This window comes from Lissotriton helveticus, chromosome 1_1 (genome assembly GCF_964261635.1).
Source record: "Lissotriton helveticus chromosome 1_1, aLisHel1.1, whole genome shotgun sequence".
NCBI lineage: Eukaryota > Metazoa > Chordata > Amphibia > Caudata > Salamandridae > Lissotriton > Lissotriton helveticus.
Genome location: NC_136057.1, coordinates 140,883,443 through 140,908,053, shown reverse-complemented (window position 1 = coordinate 140,908,053; position 24,611 = coordinate 140,883,443). Strand labels below are relative to the sequence as shown.

Below are 24,611 nucleotides of genomic sequence, written 5' to 3'. Positions count from 1 at the left end.
CCCAAAGCCCCTCCTTAACCCTCTCCTAACCTCTCTGTACTCCTCCCTAAGCCCCACCTATTTTGCAATAAGTACGCCCCATTTTTCAACCACTACCCTGGACCCTCCCACATGTACTACTAGGAAGTAAACGTACATGTGTGAAGACCTCCCCATAGTAACGTTTGGAGAAGTGGATGTGATTTACACTCAAGGGTTTGTAAATGGCATTTTGTTGCCATTTAGTAGTACTATTGTAGAACTACTAAACATACTTAAAAATGTAGTTTGTGAACAGGCCATTAATCTTGCAAATAATCCGTACTCTGGCCTTGCTCAGGCCCTACACCTCCCCACCCCTGAATCTTAATGCATAGTATACCAATCCATAGAAAAGTATCTGCTCTTCACACTCACCCTCTCAACAGTTTGAAAAGCATGCACCCCAGTGAAAACCAGTCGGCACTGCTGTCATACGCCACGCCCTTCTGCAGGACCTCCGGAGCCATGTAACCGTGCGTGCCACTGCGGAGAGAGAAGAAAGACGTCAAGCTGTATGAAGGACTTGGTTGGAGCAGTGAATGGTGCAAGGCTGATGGCCGCAGAGGAATAATATGGAATGGTGCATATCTGATGGCTGTGGGGAAATGTAAAATTGGTGCAAGAGCAATAGCTTCTGGGGGCTGCATGAAATGGCCCTGGAGGCCTAGCCACGGAGGAGCTGTACCGAATAGTGCAAGCAGGCTGGTTGTTGGGGAGCAGTGGGGAACGGCGCAGGATCGCATGCTATGGCAAGTAGTAAGAGAGGGTGAACGTGCCAAGGATGTGGGGCGCTCCGCGCTGTGGTCCAAGACAGCCGGCTGCAGAGCTGTACGTGGGTGGAGGTGCCATGGATGTGGGGCGCTCCACGCCTTGGTCCTGGACAGCCGGCTGCAGAGGTGCATGAGGGTGGAGGTGGGATGGATGTGGGGCGCTCCACGCTTTGGTCCTGGACAGCCGGCTGCAGAGGTGCATGAGGGTGGAGGTGGGATGGATGTGGGGCGCTCCACGCTTTGGTCCTGGACAGCCGGCTGCAGAGGTGCATGAGGGTGGAGGTGGGATGGATGTGGGGCGCTCCACGCCTTGGTCCTGGACAGCCGGCTGCAGAGGTGCATGAGGGTGGAGGTGGGATGGATGTGGGGCGCTCCACGCTTTGGTCCTGGACAGCCGGCTGCAGAGGTGCATGAGGGTGGAGGTGGGATGGATGTGGGGCGCTCCACGCTTTGGTCCTGGACAGCCGGCTGCAGAGGTGCATGAGGGTGGAGGTGGGATGGATGTGGGGCGCTCCACGCTTTGGTCCTGGACAGCCGGCTGCAGAGGTGCATGAGGGTGGAGGTGGGATGGATGTGGGGCGCTCCACGCTTTGGTCCTGGACAGCCGGCTGCAGAGGTGCATGAGGGTGGAGGTGGGATGGATGTGGGGCGCTCCACGCCTTGGTCCTGGACAGCCGGCTGCAGAGGTGCATGAGGGTGGAGGTGGGATGGATGTGGGGCGCTCCACGCTTTGGTCCTGGACAGCCGGCTGCAGAGGTGCATGAGGGTGGAGGTGGGATGGATGTGGGGCGCTCCACGCTTTGGTCCTGGACAGCCGGCTGCAGAGGTGCATGAGGGTGGAGGTGGGATGGATGTGGGGCGCTCCACGCCTTGGTCCTGGACAGCCGGCTGCAGAGGTGCATGAGGGTGGAGGTGGGATGGATGTGGGGCGCTCCACGCTTTGGTCCTGGACAGCCGGCTGCAGAGGTGCATGAGGGTGGAGGTGGGATGGATGTGGGGCGCTCCACGCTTTGGTCCTGGACAGCCGGCTGCAGAGGTGCATGAGGGTGGAGGTGGGATGGATGTGGGGCGCTCCACGCTTTGGTCCTGGACAGCCGGCTGCAGAGGTGCATGAGGGTGGAGGTGGGATGGATGTGGGGCGCTCCACGCTTTGGTCCTGGACAGCCGGCTGCAGAGGTGCATGAGGGTGGAGGTGGGATGGATGTGGGGCGCTCCACGCTTTGGTCCTGGACAGCCGGCTGCAGAGGTGCATGAGGGTGGAGGTGGGATGGATGTGGGGCGCTCCACGCTTTGGTCCTGGACAGCCGGCTGCAGAGGTGCATGAGGGTGGAGGTGGGATGGATGTGGGGCGCTCCACGCTTTGGTCCTGGACAGCCGGCTGCAGAGGTGCATGAGGGTGGAGGTGGGATGGATGTGGGGCGCTCCACGCTTTGGTCCTGGACAGCCGGCTGCAGAGGTGCATGAGGGTGGAGGTGGGATGGATGTGGGGCACTCCACGCTTTGGTCCTGGACAGCCGGCTGCAGAGCTGTACGTGGGTGGAGGTGCCATGGATGTGGGGCGCTCCACGCTTTGGTCCTGGACAGCCAGCTGCAGAGCTGCATGAGGGTGGAGGTGGGATGGATGTGGGGCGTTCCACGCTTTGGTCCTGGACAGCCGGCTGCAGAGCTGTACGTGGGTGGAGGTGGGATGGATGTGGGGCGCTCCACGCTTTGGTCCAGGACAGCCAGCTGCAGAGCTGCATGAGGGTGGAGGTGGGATGGATGTGGGGCGCTCCACGCTTTGGTCCTGGACAGCCGGCTGCAGAGCTGCATGAGGGTGGAGGTGGGATGGATGTGGGGCACTCCACGCTATGGTCCAGGACAGTTGACTGCAGAGCTGTACGAGAGGGTGCGGAAGGCTTGCTGTGGGAGCGTGATCCAGTCAGCCCAGTAATTAACTACATAAAGTTAGGGTGACTGGTACATAAGCAAAATACCCATGATCTGGTAAATGAAGACGCAGTGAAATACTCACACACTGGCATGTGGCTTTTTCTTGGAGAAGTCGCAAGCCAAGCCCAGGTCTGATATCCTCACATGTCCGTGCTCGTCCAAGAGAATATTCGCTGGCTAGACAAGAGCGAAAGAAAGAGGAATCCACTAAGTGAAAGAAACAGTGAAAGAAAGAAAGCAAAGAACATTGACTTGCCCCTGCTATCCCCAGAATAAAGATGATAAAACCCACTCAGTAGCCAGGGACAGGTTTTCACTCCATCAACAAGACAAATCAGACAAGCGAAAGGCTGCATTTACAGGCTCAGCTAAGCCAGGACACCCACAGCAATGCTGGCTAGGAACCTCCCGCACAATTAGCTCTCTCGAAGGCACAAAATCTTGTCTGGGCGAGTGATAAGTCCCCACTCAAGCCAGAGACACTGTGTGTGTAATATATGTAAAAGTATTAGTTGTGATCCTAGGAAGAAAACATTTCAGCCGTTAACATAGGAGTCATCAAAGCTGCGATTCAGGATCATTTATAAGAGGGAGAAGAATCCTTGGTGAGGATTCCTGGTGTTTAGAGACCCAATGTTCCCAGAAGAGGGGAGTCTTCAGATCCTTTCTGAACTTTAGGGCGGGCAGATCAAGGAACTCTGCACCTCTTGATCACTACACCAAAAGATGCCCTCTCCTTTGTGGTATGACCAGGGGGAGAGACTGGTGAAGTGTCCAGAGCACTGGCATCCTGTAGGTCTTCGTACCAATTACCCCCACCATATTGTGGAGAAAATTCAACCACTCTCCAATTACAGCTCTAGTCTGAATCGGAGCCAAAAATGTTATGTAATGTCTGTGCGTGGATGCACATTAAAGGCAATGAGTCAGTTTTGGCAGGATTGCCAAAAGGCTGTACCCTGATGGACTTGAAGCATCACCTCGGCCAAGGTCAAGACGGATTCAGCGCGGAGTCAGAGACGACTATAGGTTGTGGTCAATGGACCCGTACAGAAAGTGGTGCTAAGACCGAAAGCAGTGTGGAGCTGAGGAGGGTTTGAGAGGCACAGACACCGCAGAGGGCAAACCCACCCGTGGGAGTTTGACTGGAAGTCCCTGCAGATCCGTGGGGCCTGAGGTAGCTGGAAGCGTGCTTTATATGTGCAACATGGCCTCCCTCAAGGCCCTGACTTGCTGTGGCAGTGCCGACAGGGCCAGAAAGGGAGGATCCATCAGAACCAGATTCTCTGGAGCAAGACCGGGTGGCATGCTGACAGGAAGGGCAGGAAGGGGCAGATTCATGCATGGACGTCTTGTGCTTCTATGCTTTATCCGAGGGCTTTGGCAGTGATGAAGATCTGCCACCAGAGGCATGCCTTCTGGGGATCTGCCACAGACATTTGTTTGCAACAGTCCTCACAAGGTTTAAACCCTGTTGTTTTACGAGGGGATATTTCCCTTGCACAGTGTTACATTTTGAGGGAAAAATAATCAGAGGGGAAAGGAGTTGAGCTCTGGGTCTGCATCTGAAGGCACTGAAAGAAAGGAACTGAGGTAAGTGCACATAAGTGGCATAAATAAGCAGCTCCATCCATCCTTTCGTTAGGTCGTGAGTTCTCAACCACTTCAACAATGAACTAGCCTCACCCAACACAGCGCTCCTTCCCCTCGAGCTATGGCTATGCAGAGATGTCGGGGGGGGGGGGTGGGGTGGGAGGGAGGGGGGGGGAGGAGAGGGGGGGATTGAGGCCTATTTTGACCTATCCAGAGGATTACTCAGTGACACCACAATCTACACCAGCCATGAGGCATCTTCCAATAATACAAGCGCCAACCCCCACCTCACCTCCAGGCACTAAGTAGCATAAAAAAAAAGAGCGTCCGACTGCGCATGTGATCACAAGTACACCAACGCATTCACCTTCAGGTCCCGGTACACCACGAAGCGGTTGTGCATGTGCTCCAGACCCAGAATGATTTCAGCAGCATAAAATCGCATTTCAACGTCAGTGAAGACGCCGTGCTGGGACAGGTGGTAATGCAGGTCGCCTCCTGAAGGAAGAGAGAAAAGCATGCCATGGTTATTGGAGACAGGACAGTTAACCCTACCCCACCTTACGTAAGTGTGGAATTTAAACCTAGATATTTATCTGCACGAGTACCTGGTAAGCTGCCTAAGGCAGAAAGAAAGACTGCCGTCGTGCCTTAGTAGTTACCCTTTTGGATGAGGGAGGGATAAGGACAATCGGAGGAAGTGGGCAGAGGAACATTAAACCTGGGTGTTAATGATAACCCTAAGCCCCGTTAATTGTCCCACTATTACCGGCTGCCCCATACACCATGCACCCCCTTCCTCAGCACCAGACATTGATTTGCATTTCCTTCTGCATCCCAGTCCCCAATAACTTTTACTCTTTACCATTCATCAGATCCAAGATGAACGACAACTTGTCCGGCGTATGGAAGGCGTAGGTCATGCACACGATGAACGGGCAGTCCTGAAAAGAGGAGAGAGGCAGCCGTGAGTGCACAGAAAAGGCAAGGTCTTTCTCCTGCACTGGACAAAGTATACAGCCAAAGGTCCAGGAAGCAGCATTATCCTACATGCAGATGGAGCAAGTATTTGGGGCCAAACATCTGCACTTATATCACAGTGTGGGCTACACATAATGTCCAGCAAACATATATGGGTAACATAAGAGGCAACGCAAGAATCAAGACCTCTGGCACGCCTTTCCTTTACCAGTCAGAGGATCATGGGACTCATGGATGAGTGTTTAACTTCCTCCACAAGTGAGAACACCGGTCACTCAACTCGCTTGTGCAAAAGAGCCCCAGTGTCGATGAGAAGGGACAGCAAGGCCTTCAAGTTCCACACGCAGGGCGAAGTGCTGTACACCATCATCTCAACACTGGGACACTCTTCGGCAGAGGTCTCAAGAATCAGCAGTGAGACACGAGTACAACCATGTGCAAGAACTCTGCTGCTTAGTCGCAGGTAGAAGAACTCGAAGGATTGTGAGGACTCTCTGCTGAGGGCACCGAATATTCTTACTTGCAGATCCAAAGACTGGTCGGATGTGGGGCAGTCAGAGCACATCTAAAACTCTTACCTTTCCTCGGTAGATATAACAATGTAAAGCTCTTACTAACTCATTTCATATACAGTTAGATACCATCTAATTAAATTGTGCAGTCACTCTTAGCTTCTGATTGTAGACTGCATGCAAATTATAGCTCCTGGGTTCCCCTGGTCACTAGCCTAAAGAATCGACCAGAATGTAACTATTTAATGTACACTCTCCTGGGGTCGAGGCTTAGGGCCAAACTTTAACAAGTTGTCCTCAGTTTGCCAAGTATTGAGAGTCAATAAATGACCTCTTCTATTGCTGATGCTCAATACTCTCTGTTTTATTCCATCATGAGGTGATGATATGGTGCCATACAAGGTATTTGGTTTCTCTACCTACACATCACTGCATGATTAGCCATCCCCAAAATGTACGCATCTGTAAAGCTAGAGAGTAAAACGTCTTATATGAAAAACAAGTAAAAAAAACCGGCACGAAAGAAGCGTTTGTGGTCCTATCAGTTGGAACATACATTTGAAAATAAGACTGCGGTCTCTATTTCTGACACTCACAGCTGCATCTTACTCCTTTGCTCCCAAGCACAGCTCTCCCTGTGCTGCTGCGTCGCTCTTGCTCCTGTCTTCTCCTTGCTGTTTCCCCATTTTTTTGTGCCATCTCCTTGCTTTTCCCTCGCTTTCACTGCTTTCTCCCTGGTTTTCCCCGTTTTTGGTGCAGCCTCCCCACGCAACTTCAGAACACCAGCTCACTTCCGGAATTCCAAAGGGCCCTCAATAACTGGCTGTTCGAATGAGCCTTCGGGATCTGCAAGCTGGCATGTGATTATCCGCCCTTTACAAATCCTGAATGATTGATTCCTTTACAAGACTGCTTACTCCCATCCCTACAGAATCCTGGTAGTTAATTGGAATTGGAGTGTGACAGGTGTTGCAGCAGCCATAAGCAGTTTAATAATAAATAATATATATATATATATATATATATATATATATATACACACACACACACACACATATATATATACACGCACACACACAAACATATAAACACACATCTATATATATATATATATCTATATCTCTCTAATATATATATATATATATATTTATATTTATTTCTGTATTTTTAAAAGGACAATACCGTACTGTACGCTTTACTCACCCCTGTGCTGACAAGAGACAGCATGATCCTCTCGTTCAAGGCAAGCGTCTCACCCTGCTTCATCTTAATCCGCTTTTTATCCAGACACTTCATCGCATACCTGAAACAGACACAAAGTGGGAGCCACATCATAGGCAAGCCGTGATTTAGGAGAGGTACAACTAGATATCTTACAGTGACACCTGCTGACCAAGTCTGGGACTGCACCTGAAGAAATGGCTCCTAGGAAGGAGAGCACAGTGCTTCTGTTACAGTGACCCCTGCAGGAGTGAGCTGGCAGTACAGCTGGAGTGACAGCCCCTGTAGAGACAAGAGTTGCAGACAATCTGTCCATCTCAAGTGAAAGGGTCAAGAGGGAGAATCAAATACTGCTCTAAGGAGGATCCCTGCTTTACATGGCTGGGAGTGGGTGAAACTCATCTTTCCTCTAGGGCTGCAACTGCTGCATCTGGTCATGGAGTTTCTCATTTTTTACTTGACAGGTCAAAGCTCAAAACATCTGCAAATTGCCACAAGGCTTACAGGTCAACTGAGTTTGTGAAGTTTCTAGACTGAATTCAACCCGTGCCCAGTTTGCAATGCCAAAGCTAGGTAAACCTATATTTTGCACCACTCCGCAGCAAGCTAGCAGATCAGGAATGGTTACTCACCTGGGTTTAGACCGATACGATCAAACACGGAGGAAGGAAATATCCCTCATCCAAAGAGTGTAATGTGTGCCAAGACTCGACAGAAAGGGCTCTTTATTATTCCCTATATTCACTACTTATTCAGCCTTTCAAATGTTGGTCAGTATCGGAGGGAGCATTGACTATCGAAATGCCCTGTTATTTTGTAAATCTGCTGTTCTGCTATCAGTCGGTTCTGCAAATTGTTAAAACAGTCTTGGAGAATAAGAAACAAATTCATCGTTATTCCAAAGGAAATACTGTGCAAAACAGAATAGTCCGATCTGTAATGTTAATTGGGCGAATATCGATCATGAGCTCAGATAGATCATTCAATGATCGACTGATCAACATGTAATGTTTACAAATTATAGCGATTTCGATGACAGCTTGCAAATCTTTCTTTGTTGCACATGAATATGTAATGAAGGTGATTGAAAATAATGTGAAGTATGTTTTTAGTTTATGGTCTAGGTTTTATTTAATGAAATTGTTTTATGGGAACGCCCCCTTAATAAATGTATATTATTCATTAAAAAGAAATATAGGCAGATGTTCTACTTGGCATACAAAAAAATATTAAATGAAGGCACAAGGTGGCGAAAGAGCAACTTATAAAGCAGACTTAGCGGCCATATGAAGGCCACAGCCAGCTCTTTGAAAAGAAAAAAAACAGCTCTGTCGCTCACTTCAGATGCAACTTTATTCCACTCTGCACAAGAGAGGAAGATGAGGCAAAAGGGAAACATTTGCCCCAATGTAGTCCCCATATCCCAAAGACGGATGATCAGTTTGTAGAAAGACAGGCTATCAGAAGAAGTGTCAGTGAAGGTCAGTGAGTCCTTTGCTGATAGAAACTTCTTCAACCATGAGTCACATCTACAGAAAGACTCCACAGAAGAAAGCCAGAAGTATGAGTTACTTACTTTCGGTAACGATGTATCTGGTAAAGACGATTGTAGCAGCAGATTCCTCAACGTAGAATTATCCCCAGGCATGAGACTGGATCCGGAAAACTTTTTGCCACAGCTTTCCAGCGCTAGGGGGACGCCACCACGTGACTTCGCCCTGACGTCGTCCACGTTCGTGACATCACCGAAGATACATAAGTCCCACCCCGGTGCACCTATGTCAGTTTTCTTCGGAGAACTTTTCCGCTCCACAATGCAGAGCCATCACAACAAAAACTGTGAGAATACTGGAACAGCGTGCGACAAAATCAGCTAACAGAAAGGGAAGAAACGAATGGTGTGGAACCGCACCATCCAGAACAGTTCCAGGCACTATGGCACCAAAAGTAATTGAAGGAAAGAACAGAGCACAGCTACTGCAAGCAAGCCTGCAAACAAATATGACAGCCTCCCAGGGGGCAGAAAGCATGTGAAAGTGCACAGCAGACGAAGAAGTCTGCAACCACAGCGCAGAACAGAGAAGGGCATCAAGGCCAGAACGGAAGAGAAACGACAATTTACCCCCAGATAACACCAGCAGGGAGAGACATCTCCTAAAAGAGCTAAGGGTCGAGACCCGGCCAAGGGACCTCAACCCTCAGGACTGCAAAGGGGCCAGAAGTGCAAGCAACGAAAGAAAGAAGAGCACGAGCAGACCCCACACTGTAGACTAGGGTACAGGGGCAAAGGAGCACCCATGAAATCATCAACCAAGCACCAGAAGGGAAGAAATGGAGCAAACAACAAGACTAGCATCCCCCTAGGGAGGGAGTAAGAAAAGGCACTTGCAGAAAACAACCACCCGGAGGCAGGCAAGTGCAGAAGACCAAAGAAGGGTCCTCGCAGAACGGGGAGGCAGGGCGGGTCGTGAAGGAATCTGCGGCTAGAATCGTCTCTACCAGATACATCGTTACCGAAGGTAAGTAACTCGTACATCTGATAGAGACTACTAGCCGCAGATTCCTTAACGTAGAATAGATACCCTAGCCATACCCAAGGGGGAGGAGGGTCTGCGAGAGAACCTCTCTAGCCTGGACAAATCAGGGCCCCAATAGGGGACGAGTCAGAGGGACAGGGAGAATAGCCCAGTCCCCCAGGGAGAAGAGAACCTCGTCATCACTAAAGAACATCAGGACCACAGGGGGTGCGTGATGACGACAAAAAGAAGCGGCCCAACCCTCATCAAGCAGGAGGAAGCAAGGACAAGGCGAAAGGAGGCCAGTTCACCCCAAGCCCAGACAAGGAACCAGGGATCTCCACCAGAAGCCCCAGAGGTACAGGCAATGCAGAGGAGTACCGAGGAATTAGAGCCACCCACAGACTCCAAGGAGAAGCGGCAGAAACACAGGCAAAGCCCTCCACCGGGAAACACACCCAGTAAAGAGGGCAGCCGAGCCTATCACAGCTTGAAGTCAACTGACAAACAGAAAGGCGCCTCAGCAATAAGGCAGGCGGGAGAAGAGGAACTTAATCTCACAAGAGTCCCACAGAACAAGATGCAGGAGTGCCAGGGCCCACGCCAAGGCCCCCGGCCACAGAACAGAAAAGCAAGCGGGTGCAGCTAGTCACTAACAAGCGCCACAAACTAAGCGCCCAGACCAGATCTGGCTCAGAACAAGGGAAAGGCCAGAAAAAATCCCGAACAACCCCTAAAAGTGGACCGCTTCGGACAGAATCGAACCACGAAGAAGTGCGATCAGGTAGAAGACAAGAGGAGAAACAAGTAGGACGGACCAGGCTGTCGACACAGGAAATCATCCCCTCAGAAACACCAGACAGAGGACCAGTCCAAACGGCAGACAAAGGGCAAAAACCCCAACGCCACACTCAAGTAAGGACCAAGTGCCGCACCAGCGTAATACAGCAACACCAGAAAAGGTGAGGAACCCGCAAGGGGGAGTCCACACCCTCCCAGCAAAAGACAGGGCTATACGATAGCTACAAGTACCCCACATAGTGTAGGACACGTCCCAAAGAAAGCATGGGAACCACTCTTAGGGAAGACAATCCCGCATCAGAGAACAAAATCATAAACCTGCGGCAGAAACCACACAAGGCTTAGTAAACAGCCAAAAGGTACATTCTTACCCAAAAAGGGGGCTGAACCAGCGGCCAACTGAAGCGAGGGACCAACCAAAGGACCCCGAGAGCACAGTAACCCACACAGAAAGTGTAACAGCCACTCCAAAAACCAAATACCAGCGGTGCGGTGCGTATTCAGCTGTATGTCGCCCGACAAGTGAAGTCACTCAAAGCAGGACGCCAGAAGCACAGTGTAGGGAAGGACCACACATATGCAAATTAAATACGCTCTTTCCCCAGGTCTGATAATACTTCTCCTCTGACACAAGAAAGGTTAAGAGGCTGCAGAAAATGCAAAGCTCCCAGACTGCTGCTGAGAACACCCAAGACCTTCCTCACGGCCCAACACTGGTCTCAATCGTATAGGAACATTACTCTCTTATTTACAGCACTAGGAAAGGACATAAGCACTGTATATAAAAATAGTAACATTTTTCAAGGGGATCAATATTAAAGAAGTTCTAGAGTCTAAAAAGTGAACGCTTTTGTAGAATTTGGGATAGTAACCGCTCTACATATAGATTTTTTTGTGTACAACTTAATTTTAACTGCCCACAGAGCGTGTCTCCTTTTTGAAGTTCAAACACTCACTGTACTTGGAGGTCAAAGTGTATTATTTACGTTGTGTCGTACAACCGGTAACTATGTAATCCATACCAACTCCTTGAGTGATCGCACTCACTACAGAGCGAGAGACCGGAGCCCAAAGGCTGCACCTTGGCTAACACCATTGAATTTGTTTGAAACCGAAAACAATAGTACAGAGCACAGCATCAAGTAGGTTTTTTAAAACTGACCCTGCTGTCAGTTAGATTTAATCATAAATACAGCGCCAAGAAAAAACACACAATGGACAAGATGATATGATATAGTCCAAATACCAGTATGGAAATGCCAAAATTCTTGAAATTGTTGACACGAAGTTGTAGCGTAGATGCAGACAGCCAAAACTTCTTTGTGTAGACTACCTTTTCAAGGCGGTTGATAGAGATAAGCAATACAACACTCAACATAATAAAATTTGTGGAAAATAGATGGATTTCCTGATATTAACAATTTCAAGCAGAAAAGGAGGGGCGTATTTATAAAAATTAGAACCCTGAAAACTTTATCTTCAAATGTATTGTAAATTTAATTTGAAAATGTATTTTTAAATTAGAACCTTGGATACTTTATCCAGGGTTCTAATTTTCATGAATCCCCCCTCCTTTTCTTAGTTGGTTGTAACAACACCTGCTTGAAATTGTTAATTGTTAATTAAGGAAATCAATCTATTTTCCACAAACTTTATTATGTTGAGTGTTTGCTTATCTCTATCAACAGCCTTGAAAAAGTCGTCTGCATAACGAAACGTGTCGAATGTCTGCACCTACGCTACAACTTTGTGTCAACATTTTCAAGAATTTAGGCTTTTCCATACTGGTATTTGGACTGTATTATCTTGTCCATTGTGTGTTTTTTCTTGGCGCTGTATTTATGATTAAATCTAACTGACAACAGGGTAAGTTTTACAAAACCAACTTGATGCTGTGCTCTGTACTATAGTTTTCGATTTCAAGAGTATAAGGAGAATTATTTTTCCTGTACAGGGTAATACTGGTTAGATGGCACAGTCTTTACACTGAGCACGCAGAAACCTTAAGAATCGAACGTACAGCAAACCCTTCGGAGGTGCTGACCTTCTCTTTATGAGCACTGCCATTTGGTTCTAGTGTAATGGAATTCATTGCACTGAGTCAGTAGGACATCAGTGGTACACAACAGGATCCAGAGAGTAAATTTCCCGGTAACCACTGACTGCCCCACGACCCAGGAAAAGGCCTCCTACAGATACTGTGAATGTAGGGAGGGTTGCAGGACCCCCAATGTCCAGTACTTCTGTGACATCAATGAGAAGGAAGAAATCCACCCTTAGAAAAACAAGAAAGAAGAAACCACACTTACCAAAGCCTGGAGTATAGCGGTAACCTCTAAAGTGTCTGTCTAGGAGAATAAAATAGACTCGCTACTTGAGGCAGAGTGAGGACAGGGCGGCCAGGCTGCACACGCCCCAGGACCGCAAGCAAGGCAGGTACTGTGGGGTGGGTACCTGGTACGGCAAGTGAGAGGGGGCAGCGGGTGGAAGAATAAGGAGAACAGAAAGAAAAGAAGAGCTGCCTTGTCCAATCGCAGAGTAAGAATAGGGAGTGACAACAAGGAGGGGTGTGCGGCCTTTCACAGACACGCTTCACTATAGGCACGCCGGACTACGTCATCATTCACATGAAGGCACTGGTGAACTCCCAGTGCACTGGGATCACCCTTCCCAGTACATTGGCTCTGTCCCTTCTACAATGCGCTGTAGCATGTAGGTTTCTTCCCTCTAACATATAGTCGGTGTGCTCAAGAATAGAGACTGAATAATACCCCTGGGTTTGGTGACGAACGCCACAGAACTGAACTCCTCCAATAAATGCTAGGACGTCCCCCAAAACGAAACAAACATCTATCAAACTCGGTCCCTCGTCACACATTGTAACATGCCAGTACCCGAGCCACAGTCGGGTAAAGGAATCCTTTACTTGAACTGATCAACGCTTGTTTGTTTTGGACTGTGGCACGGATGGTGACAAGTTACACTGGAGGACCAGGGGTTGACTCTGATGCATGACGGGAGCATGAGAGACGCCTGGAACCAGGGTTGTGAGGGAAGAGGGTCAATCATTACAGGCCATGGAAAGAATATTCAATTCAATTCAAAATCTTTCAATTGAATTGGTAAGAATATTAGATAGACAGACAGACAGCCAGCCAGATTAATGCTTCACAGACATATGATGTCTGGATGTTGACCCACAGGAGATTCTTAACTCTGAAAATCTGGCCTTACTTAGTTTTCACTCTAAATATAAACAAAATATTCTTCAGATAAATTCTACGGAATAACGAGTGAGGAATTCCGTCCTGGCGGTCGCTTCCGGTGATTACTTGGGACTTTAGCCATGAGGGCTGGCTGGATGTCATTACTTGCACCATCATTTCTCTGGGATACCATTATCTTCCTGCCGTCCCACTGACAAACCATTACCTCGACCTTCTACCACCAAAGCCATAACTTCCATCCCCTGATCCTTAAACCTTAAAATGTAAATATCCTTTTCTTCATCCCCATCATGTTTGCACTACCCTAAATTTATTTAAATAAATTCAAAAGTGAATATTAACATTAAATAATATTCACTGAAAAAGTATCGATAATCCTAGGTCGAATATTAAATACTTACATATAATAGTAACAAGCCTTGACAAAGCCAATAGGTCTGTGGTGGCCGCAAGCCTTTTGGCTTTGCAAACGCCTGTTTTTATTTGCCTTGGTTTTTGCAAAACTCGATTGTTGTGGAAGCTGCCAAGTCAACAGTTTTTGGTCTCAAGAAGCACACATTGCCACAGACGTCCCAGGTCATTAAAGAAAGGTGAAGTCAGCGAACGGCTTAACTGTGCTGGCCTACTATCAATGGAAGAAAATGGCTTGTTGAAAGACCCTAGAAGTAAATACATTGTGCATATAGTTTTGGAAAATACAAAAATTTTAAAATGCGTCAACTTAAATGAAACTAAAATGTTAAATATTTAGCTACTTATTAATGATGTTATTTCAACTAATCTGAGATACAGGAAAGATAACAGACTCAAAACCTAAATTAATGAATTACTTTTAAACTAATTATGCACTAAAAAGTCAAGTTAATGACAGGTCTCACTAATGGCAGCTGACGTAATGGTACAGGTCAGCATGTAATGGTAATTTGAAAAAATGGTGCTGAGGAGGTGGATGCCACGCTTTGGGCTGAGAGTCAACAACTGGCTGCCATAATACCATAAGGCTTAAAATAAGATGAAGAATACTCTACATTTTCCCGGTATCCGCTTTGCGGCAGCCGTAGACCTCTCCGAATCCTCCTCTGCCAATGATCCGGTGCACGCTGAAGTCATTCATGGTCAACTGATTAGCAAGGAAATGGAGGGAAAAAAAGAATGCTAAGCGTGAAAATATATCTATGTATGGACACTTGTAAAGAAAGCACAGAACTGCGTGCATGCCGTGCAAGGGTGAAGTAGGGGCTGGTGGGGTGGGAGGACTGTACCGATACTAGAAAGAGTAGAAGAGGGTGAGGGTCTCAGCACAGAGGCCAGGAGGGGGGGTGGACTAATACTACAGCAAGTAGAGGAGGGGTCCACTGCACTTGGGTCGGTGGGGTGGGAGAGTAGAGAGAAGGGAGTCCACTTAGAAATGTGCTTTTATCCAGAAATAGCTACACATGGATGAGGAGTTTCTTGGAAATGCAGAACTTCAGATCATTTTAAAGTGAAAGTTGGTTGGAACTTTCACGATCCAGATGGGGAGGAAGTGCAAGAGCTCTGCTACCGTGCAGCAGGGGGAAAGTTACCTACCCTACAAGTTACAATAAGGATGTGAAAGGCCTACTCTGTTCTTAAGTATCCTGAAGGAACCCCCCCCCTCCCTTAAACACCTGCCAGTGATGGTGCAGCAAGGAAAGGAACCTGTGAGAGCAGGTCCCAGATAAACACCCACACCATGCAAGTGCAAGAGCCTTTCACAGTGCAACACATACCAGCTGAAGAGGGAAACTGGTGAATTCTGCTTCTGTACAAAGGCCTGCTTACAAAGTTACCCGATTACATTTAGAACATCGATTAGAGGCTTGTGGAGGTGGAAGGTGCCGTGTGAGGCAATATCATGTCAGGAAACCCAAGAAGGGCATCCCACGTCTGGGGAAAGGATGACGTCCCAAAGGAGCTACATACACAGGAGCCAGACAAAAAGACCATGAGGAAAGTCATTGCAGTACGACATCACTCACATGAATGTTCAGCTCGGTGTTCTTCCACTGGCAAAACCGTGTGAACTTCTCACTGCAAAGAAAGTGGAGAGATTAACTGAGCAGACGGGGAGACAGAGAGATGGGAAGGGAATGAGGGAAGAAGTAGGAGGCAGTGAGGAAAGGGACATGAGGCTGGAAAGATGGAGAACTAAAGGAGAAGAGAGGGCTGCACTGAGTGGAAGAGAGAGGCACAAAGAGATGGAGCGAGCAGAGATGGGATAATAAATGAGGGAGTAAAAAAAGGATATGTACAACAAAATAGGTTGTGAAAGAAGAGAGGAAAGAGTATTGAAAACTGGTAGAGCTGCAGCAAGAATTACTTTAAGGAGATAGTTTTTCATCTCAATGAAGTACCGCAAGGGTAGTTCACGAGTACATCTTAGGGTTTAGCAGGACCAACTGCTCGTCTACCTGTGCAGAGTGAAGACTACACTTTGGAGTTCATAGCAGGTGCACACTAAACCCAGTTGCATTTTTATAATTCCCCAGTTGACAAAATGAAGACATGGCTAACTGCTTTAGTGCCCAGAGGCATAGAACACATACCCCAGCCATAACTGCCCACACTGTATTCTACATCCAAAAGTGATTCTTCACTTAAATTCTCACCTTTCAATAAACTTCTGGAACACCTCCCCTTCCAGGCACTGGCAAATCTCCTCAATGTAAGGCTGAAACAAGAAAGAGAGGCGTCGGGGTAAACCATCGATAGTCTGTGTGAGGAGTCCAAACCTCAGTTTAAACTTCTAGGGAGGGAAAGCAAAAGCGGCGGTCTTTAAGACCCAGAAACCTCCTTCTTTAAGGCAGTGAGTCTGCCCCCTAGAGGCAGGGCAGAACACAGGCTCATACAGTGGTGGACAGCATATGCTTTGAAACTCTTCGTAATGGTTGACATTCCACTGTCCCAATCCTACCACTCTGAAGTGCACTTGGCAATTTTTGGAAACAGAGACCCCCTTCAAGAATTACAGACTATCGGGTTATTGCCCATGACCCAGAGTATCATACTTGGACATTGTATTACTAGGGTGGATAACCCAACCAAACTTCAAACAAAAGAAGGGATTGAATCAAAACTCAGTTTTCATCTACGAAGTAGGGCACCGCCACAAAGTAAGGGTCTCGGTCTCAACCTAATATGATAAACTGCTTACGTTAAAGCTGATTAGCATAGACCCTATGGGCTGGTCAGACCCCACTCTCTGGTCACCTTCTCACTTCCTGGGAAGAGAGACTGTCTCCATCTAAAAGTTGTGGAGTCAAACACCTTCAAAGAAAACACTTCTATCAAAACCTGCGACAGGTACCCTTCTTAAACTTGATGAACAATTTTGCATCAGGCAGGATGACCCGAATAAGGATCCGTATTGAACGATTAACTTGAGTAAGTGATCAGGGTCTGACTCATTGCCTCCACCCCTTTTCAAAGGAAGGCCCTCTTCTCCATCTTGGTTAACCCCAGCTCTGGGGGAGGGGGGGATCAACCATCTATGTGGGAAACTGGAAACAAAGCAGCGGAAGACTAGGGTAATGGAGGACGACGACAACTTAAAGGGATACTCCGAATATACAAAAAGAAGCTATTCTGAAGGGCAAAAAGCAGTTCCTTAATAAAGTGCTAGCAATAAACCTGAAGAGCGTTTAGAGACACTGAAGCCCTCGTGCTACGACCGCGGACAGGGACCAGGGCTGGGGACCAATACAATGGGAAAAGTTATAGCCCCTTGTGTTACCAAAATATGAATAGTTCATCATCATAAACATAACATAAATTGTATTTGTAAAGCACACGTACACCTGGAGGCATCTTGGCGCTGAATAACAGATGTTTGTTACTCAACTCAATGGTACTCATTTTATCGACCTCAGATGGATGAAAGGCTAAGTGGACCCGCCGAGATTTAAACCTGTGACCATGAGGTCGAACACAGGCCCCTGCAGTGGATGCATTAGTCCACTGAGCCACCAGACCCGGACATCAGGCGAGGGTTCTTCTGATGCCTTCATCAAAAAGGTGATCCAAGATCAAGACACTTTCCAGATCTTCTGCCCCGCAGCCGACCTGCCCAGTGCTGTCAAATATCAATGTAAATGTGTTACTTTGTAGCTTCATAGCTTTCTGGGATAAAAACAAAGGCTCGCCATGGGACTGAAACAGACTTGTACTGTAAGGTAAGGTAAAGGGCATTTGTATAGCGCACTGTTACTCCAGGAAGTGTCCTGGCGCTCTGCACCTCAAATATTGACTGGCTCAGAGACCTAACCATTAAAGTGCTTTTTAAAAAAACATGTTTTCATTTATTTCTGAAACTTGGAGGTGGCTGAGATGACCAGAGTCTCCAGGGGGAGTTTGTTCCATGCTGATGGCCCAAGAATGAGAAGCACCGGCCACCAGTTCCGGACCGCCGGAGCCTAGGGACTTTGGCCAGAAAAAGGGTAGCTGAACAAAGGAGCCTAGATGGAGCATAGAAGCAGATCCTTGCTCAGAGGCATCCACACCGTGTGGTGGAGGGTCCTATGTACGCATAATAGGGTCATAAAAAGGATCCTCTTCCTAATAGGCAGCCAGTGCAACGCCCTTAGATGTGGTTACGCGTGTTCTCAGTGGCATGCCCAGAAGAGTACAGGCTGCTGCATTTTGGACCAGCTGCAATGTATTGGTCAGATAGTCCTGAAGGCCTAAGTACAGTGCATGACAGTAGACAAGCCTAGATATTATTAAAGCCTGTACTACCCGTTTCCAAGCTGAGAAAGTCAAAATCTTTGTTTGCACATGGAACAGACCAGAGAGATTCCCCACCACTGCATTAACTGGAGGTGGAAAAGAGCAGGGCACGGGTCGGGGGGTACATGTGGGTGGACGGCATTGTAGGAAACTGGCTCTATATATACTACACCAAAATGAGGTATAGTGTGTATAGAGTCCAGATGACCCCAGAGGTAGGCAGAGGTTAAAGTTAGATAGAACCTTACTCTCTATTTGTGGTAGAGTGGTCGAGCAGTAAGGCAGTATCAGAGGACAGTGTTAAGCTTTTGATGTACAAACTCAAGTCAGGAAATGAATTCACACACTCAAGAACTGAACTCTAGGCCAATTGTTTTAGTATAAAAAAAATATACTGTTGTTTCATTTTAGAACCAAGTAAGCCTGGCACAGGTAAGCATTAAATACTTTCCAGTAATATGTTGCTGAATATAGAACAGTTTGAAAATGCGATGGAAATTGTACTTTGTTTGATTTACAGGGGATGCAGTAGGTTGAAACACTTAGCACATACAGAACATTGAAATGAATAGGCTTTTCCAGTAAATTACAGGTAATTTACTTTTTACGTTACTTTTCTAACTCAGTGCTGGATACCTAGATTCAGCACTGGGACATTTCCTGCAAACGTGTGTTGGTTATTTGTGCAATTTTTAAAGAATATTTTTAGATTTCCAAACTCCACACTTAGAAACTTTTTGGAAGAAAATTGTCAATGTTAACCTATGAAGGAAAAATAGGTTATCGTTTCACAGGTCAGTTATATACTGGGGGAGTTAAGGTTCTGGGGTTAGACTCAGGGGTCCCCCAGGGTCAGTGATGCACTCTTGTTACACCCTCAGCGGCACTAGGGCGGCCGGGTGCAGAGTGTTGAGGCCCAATGTGATCCAATGGGGGATATGGGGCCTCCGGTTGGTGGCTGCTGGCAAGCAGGCCACTGGGTTGTGGGAGCAAAGCTCCTAGGGTTTAGGTCAGGGCAAATGGGGAAACAAAGTAGTACAAAAGGTGCACCCTCAGCGGCACTGGGGCAGCCGGGTGTAGGGTGCCCTGTTATCAATGGAGAGCCTCCGGTTTGCAAAAGCATTGCAGGCAGGGAGACAAAGGACTTCTGGGTGCGACCACCACTTCGAGAGGTAAGTTGGGAAGTTAAGGTATGGTGAGGCACTGTCGGTTTGGGCACACAAGGCCGTGGGGCGTCGGGTGCAGGGGTGCCTTTTGGGGTCGGATCTTCTTTCCAGGTCGCGGTCAGGGGGGCCTTCTGGATTTAGGCTGCAGGCGTCGGCTGGAGGCTTGAGGCTGGTCAGGAGTCGCAGGATCTTGGGTCAGGTTCGCCAGGGTGACCTCCTCGTGGTGTTTTTCTGCTCAAGCTCTGGCCGGGTTCGGCGGGTGCAGAGTAGGCTGGATTTGCGGTCTCTCGCTGCTGCCAGAGGTTGCAGTTGAACAAATCCGGTGTTCACGGGAGAAGCAGTCTTTGGAAGTGAAGGCAGGCAGGTCCTCCGGGGTTTTCGAGGTTGCTTGCTGCAGGACACACCGGGATTTCGCAGGAGCAGGTTTGAGGGGAAGACAGGCCGGTAGGACTGGGGCCAAGTCAGTGGGTGTCTTCCTCTTGTTAGCTGGCTGCACGGCTGTTCAGTCCTTCTTTTCTTCTTGTCTGGATCTGAGGAAGCAAGGTTCAGGGTGCCCCGAAATACTAGATTTAGGGGTGTGACAGGCAGGTTAAGGGCAGGGACCAATGGGTCCCTTCCCTGGGGTGGCTACACCCCCTATCGTGCCACCCTCCAGTGCGAGGGGGGCAGGAGCCTGTCCCTGGTTGGCTGGGTCCCCCCATCCTCAAGATGGCGGGGACTCAGACTTGTGCTTCACCTCGCCTCCCCCACCTGAGGGGTGGAGTTGGCAGAGGTGGGCAATCCTCTTTCCCTCACTTGTTTTTCCCACCGGTTCTCCCGCCCAAAGTGGGGGGTAGAACCAGTGGGGACCAGTTGCTGAAAGCAGCAAATGGTCTGGAGAGGCTCACAAAGGCGGCATGCCTTTGAAGCCTCTCCTTCGTGAACCCTGCCCATCCTGGGGGAGGAGGCTTGGCACCTCGTCCCACGATGTGCATTGTTTCAGGCCCCCCGAGAGCAGCAGGCTCTCAACCCAGGGGTCCAGAAACAGGTCTGTTGGTGGCAGCCTAAGCAGCCGCTCAGTCGGGTTACTAGAAGTTGGTAGAGTTTCATGGGGCATCTCAAAGATGCCCTCTGTTGTGCATTTTATATTAAATCCCACAGTGGCATCAGTGTGGGTTTAATGTGCTGAGAAGTTTGATACTAAACTGCCCAGTCTTCAGTGTAGCCATTATGGTGCTGTGGAGTTCGTAATGACAAACTCCAAGCACCATATACTCTTAATGGCAGCACTGCACTTACAGTGCCCAAGAATGGACTTGGGCACTGTAGGGGTACAGGGCTCATGCACCTGTACCCTCACCACAAATATAGTGCACCCTGCCAGAGGGGTGACTGATCTATGCCGGGGCAGTGTGTGCCATGTCAACTCTTCACTTTGTTCTGCACCAAGTCACGCAGCCTGCAAAGGCAGTGGGTGTGTCAGGGTACAGGGCCTCTAAGGGTGGCACAATAAGTGCAACCGTCCTTAGAGGCCTTCTCTGATCATAGTGCCCTGGGTACTTGTGGTACCCTTTACCAGGGGCTGACATGTGGGCAGGGATGCCAATTGGGTTTAGGCTTCAATGCAATTTTAGGGAAGGAACATAGGCCCTGCGTACCTGATTAGCAGGAGCACAGGGCACACTCAGTCAAAGAACATCAGCAATTCAGCAAAAAGTGGGGGCATACCATGCAAGAAAGAGGGCCCTTTCTCACAGGCGTACACCCAATTTTGTCACAGGGTGGATGCCGTCCCCCTGCCAAGAAGTCGGGCCCCACTGAAAAAGATGCTGAATTCGTCCCGGTGTAATTTCCAAACACCGGGACACTTTCAGCAGTACCTAAAGGTTGTTATCTGCTTTCGATCCGTAACAACGTGCAGGGGGGTCGGGATGGGGCTCTCTTATTTCGGACTCCTACTGGGCCCATAACAAAGGTCGAATCAGAGGGGTCATCAGGCCTCCTTTTGTTCAAGTCTCCTGGCTGGCAGCAGTCAGGAGCCTCACACCTAGAAGCAAAGGCAGCAGAGGGGAAACAAAGGCTCACACCTTGTTAGCACTTCACACATACTTACGAGAGGCTGCTTTTCACTTTGTTCAGGCTCTGTTTATGAGGTATGCATGCACCATAAGACGCCAAATGTGTTGATCTTTCCCAGTATTTGCACAAAATAAATAGCATTTATATAGCGCTTACTACCCCTGAGGAGGCGCTGTAATAATTTAAATATCAATATTTTTTTCTTTTAAAGCACTATGGGTAGAGAAAGCTTTACACTGACAAAAGGCAACATTGTTTTATGCGTAGTGAACAAAAGTGTGAATCTTCTGCCTAAATCAGGAGGGTTTGCAAGTATACTTAAAGTGTGCTCAAATGTACTCATGATAGACCTGCTAAACATATGTGAGGGCTTAAGATTTGATGTTACTTCCTGTGATGCCACTTCCTGTGATGTCATGCATCTCATGTGCCTAAATGTCACACGCCGTGATGTCACGCGCCGTGATGCCACTTGCATTCTGATTTATTAGGTTAGGCCCCCCATTTTATTTTTAGGACTTGTGCCCTGGAAAAGAGAGACTGTCAAACGTAATGCCTCGATTCTTAACAGAGCAGAACAAATAAATAAAAATCTAACACAACGGGGACTGGAAAGTGCACTAGAAAGTTACACAGGTGAGCAAAGAGGGGAAACATTACATGTAAAATTGTACAAGTCCCTCATGACTAACACTGGTTAGAGGGGGGTCTTTATATGTCACTTTGTGCAGTGAGTTCATACACCAGTTTACAGCACTGTGTACACACTACTTGTCAGAGGAGCAACTTTGGGGTGGGGGCGGGGGCTAAGAATTTATTTGGGTGGGGGGGGGGGGTGTTGGGGGAACTAATTCTTCCAGCAATAGGCAGAGTGGAGATGCAGGAGCTCTAAGAAGGGGTGAAAAAACACCAAAGCCTCATTAACAAGCAAATGGTCTTTTAAGGAACTGTGAAGTACTCCGGTGCGGCTGTGTGTGCCCGGGAGGCTGTCTCAGCCCGGGCTGCCACACACAACGGGAGCTCTGCAGTTGATGACTTGAGGAGTTTGATAGTTTGGACTGGATGTCTCTAATGCAATTCCATGGGATGGAACCTCATAAGACATTTTTCAGAAGCAGTTCCCTGTCCGGCCAGCGGGTGGCAGCAGACACAAGCATGTGAGTGACTGGCAGCAGTAACGCGTGGGCGGCAGCACTGCTTGTGAGATGCTGCGATCACACCTGTGCACAGCTGTGGTGCTTTCACACCTCTGTACAGCTGTGGTTCTTGCTTCCTTTCACCCCACTCCACAGCTGTGGTGTGTGCTTTCTTTCACCCCAGTGCACACTGTGGTGCGTGCTTCCTTTCACCATAGTGCACAGCTGTGGTGCATGCTTTCTTTCACCCCACTGCACAAAGCACAGCTGTGGTGCGTGCTTCCTTTTACCCCACTGCACAATGCACGGCTGTGGTACGTGCATCCTTTGACCACACTGCACTGTGCACAGCTGTGGTGCGTGCTTCCTTCACCCCACTGCACTGTGCACAGCTGTGATGCGTGCTTCCTTCACCCCACTGCACTATGCACAGCTGTGGTGCGTGCTTCCTTTCACCCCACTGCACAGCTGTAGTGCGTGCTTTCTTTCACCCACTGCTCAGTGCGCATCTGTGGTGCATGCTTCCTTTTACCCCACTGCACAATGCACGGCTGTGGTGTGTGCTTCCTTTCACCCCACTGCACAGCTGTGGTGTGTGCTTTCTTTAACCCACTGATCAGTGCGCATGCTTCCTTTTACCCCACTGCACAATGCACGGCTGTGGCACGTTCATCCTTTGACCACACTGCACAATGCACGGCTGTGGTACGTTCATCCTTTGACCACACTGCACAATGCACATCTGTGGTGCGTGCTTCCTTTTGTCCCACTGCACAGTGCACAGCTGTGGTGTGTGCCTCCTTTCACCCCACTGCACACAGCTGTGGTGCATGCTTCCTTTAGACCACTGCACTGTGCACAGCTGTGGTGCGTGCTTCCTTTCACCCCACTGCACTGTGCACAGCTGTAGTGCGTGCTTCCTTCACCTCACTGCACGTGCCCGGCTCCGCGCCGCCCCCTCCATCACTCCCACATGGTTCTCTCTCGCTTTCTGTTTAATAAACAGATTTCACACACAGATGCCGGGCTTTGATGTTAGCATTTGTGAACTCGCTGGGCCTTGCAGCCTTCCTTACAAGGCGCGGTCCCCTCCGCCCGGGCCGAGGGACAGACTCACAGCCACAAGCTGGATTAATCATCATTAATAAAGCGCCCTGACGGAAGCGCCAAGGCGCTGGACCTTGCAGCTTTCCTTACAAGTCGCGGTCCCCTCCGCCCGGGCCGAGGGACAGACTCACAGCCACAAGCTGGATTAATCATCATTAATAAAGCGCCCTGACGGAAGCGCCAAGGCGCTGGACCTTGCAGCCTTCCTTACAAGGGGCGGTCCCCTCCGCCGAGGGACAGGCTCACAGCCACAAGCTGGGTTATTCATCATTAATAAAGCGCCCTGACGGAAGCGCCAAGGCGCTGGGCGACTGACATACAACTCACAGCACCAGCAGACCCTGACATTTACTATCTGGCTGGAAGACGACTTTCCAGGGACTCTGGGAATCGGCAGGATTACGAGTCCTAGAGCAGGAGGAGGAAGGAAATCCCGGAGCCTGGCAGGCCACAGTGAGGGCGCCCCTGGCCTGTTCCGAGGGCCACAGAGGAGGACTTTACCTCGGATAATACTGGGCTTCGGGACCTGGGACCCACACTCTGGAGCCCAGGAAGCATATGAAGGAATCTCAGACCCCTGGAGGTGGGGGCTCTCCCTCCAGACACCCCCTCAGAGAGGCGGCTGCAGCTGGGACCCCTGCGCTGGAGGTGGGGGTTCTCCCTCCAGACACCCCCTCAGAGAGGCGGCTACAGCTGGGGCCCCTGCACTGGAGGTGGGGGGGGGGGGCTCTCCCTCCAGACACCCCCTCAGAGAGGCGGCTGCAGCTGGGGCCCCTGCGCTGGAGGTGGGGGCTCTCCCTCCAGACACCCCCTCAGAGAGGCGG

General features: G+C 49.0%; 1 protein-coding gene across 1 annotated transcript in view; it reads right to left on the bottom strand.

The window, feature by feature from the left end:
- GRK2 (G protein-coupled receptor kinase 2) overlaps window positions 1-24,611 on the bottom strand; it is a 264,477-nt gene that overhangs the window by 63,189 nt on the left and 176,677 nt on the right. The window contains exons 6-13 of the mRNA XM_078657665.1: window positions 16,205-16,266; window positions 15,575-15,626; window positions 14,603-14,694; window positions 7,013-7,112; window positions 5,182-5,260; window positions 4,684-4,814; window positions 2,806-2,900; window positions 397-504 (exon numbers count right to left, since the gene is read on the bottom strand). Of these exons, the coding sequence (XP_078513791.1) occupies window positions 397-504; window positions 2,806-2,900; window positions 4,684-4,814; window positions 5,182-5,260; window positions 7,013-7,112; window positions 14,603-14,694; window positions 15,575-15,626; window positions 16,205-16,266 (719 nt within the window). The remainder of the gene's footprint in view (window positions 1-396; window positions 505-2,805; window positions 2,901-4,683; window positions 4,815-5,181; window positions 5,261-7,012; window positions 7,113-14,602; window positions 14,695-15,574; window positions 15,627-16,204; window positions 16,267-24,611) is intronic.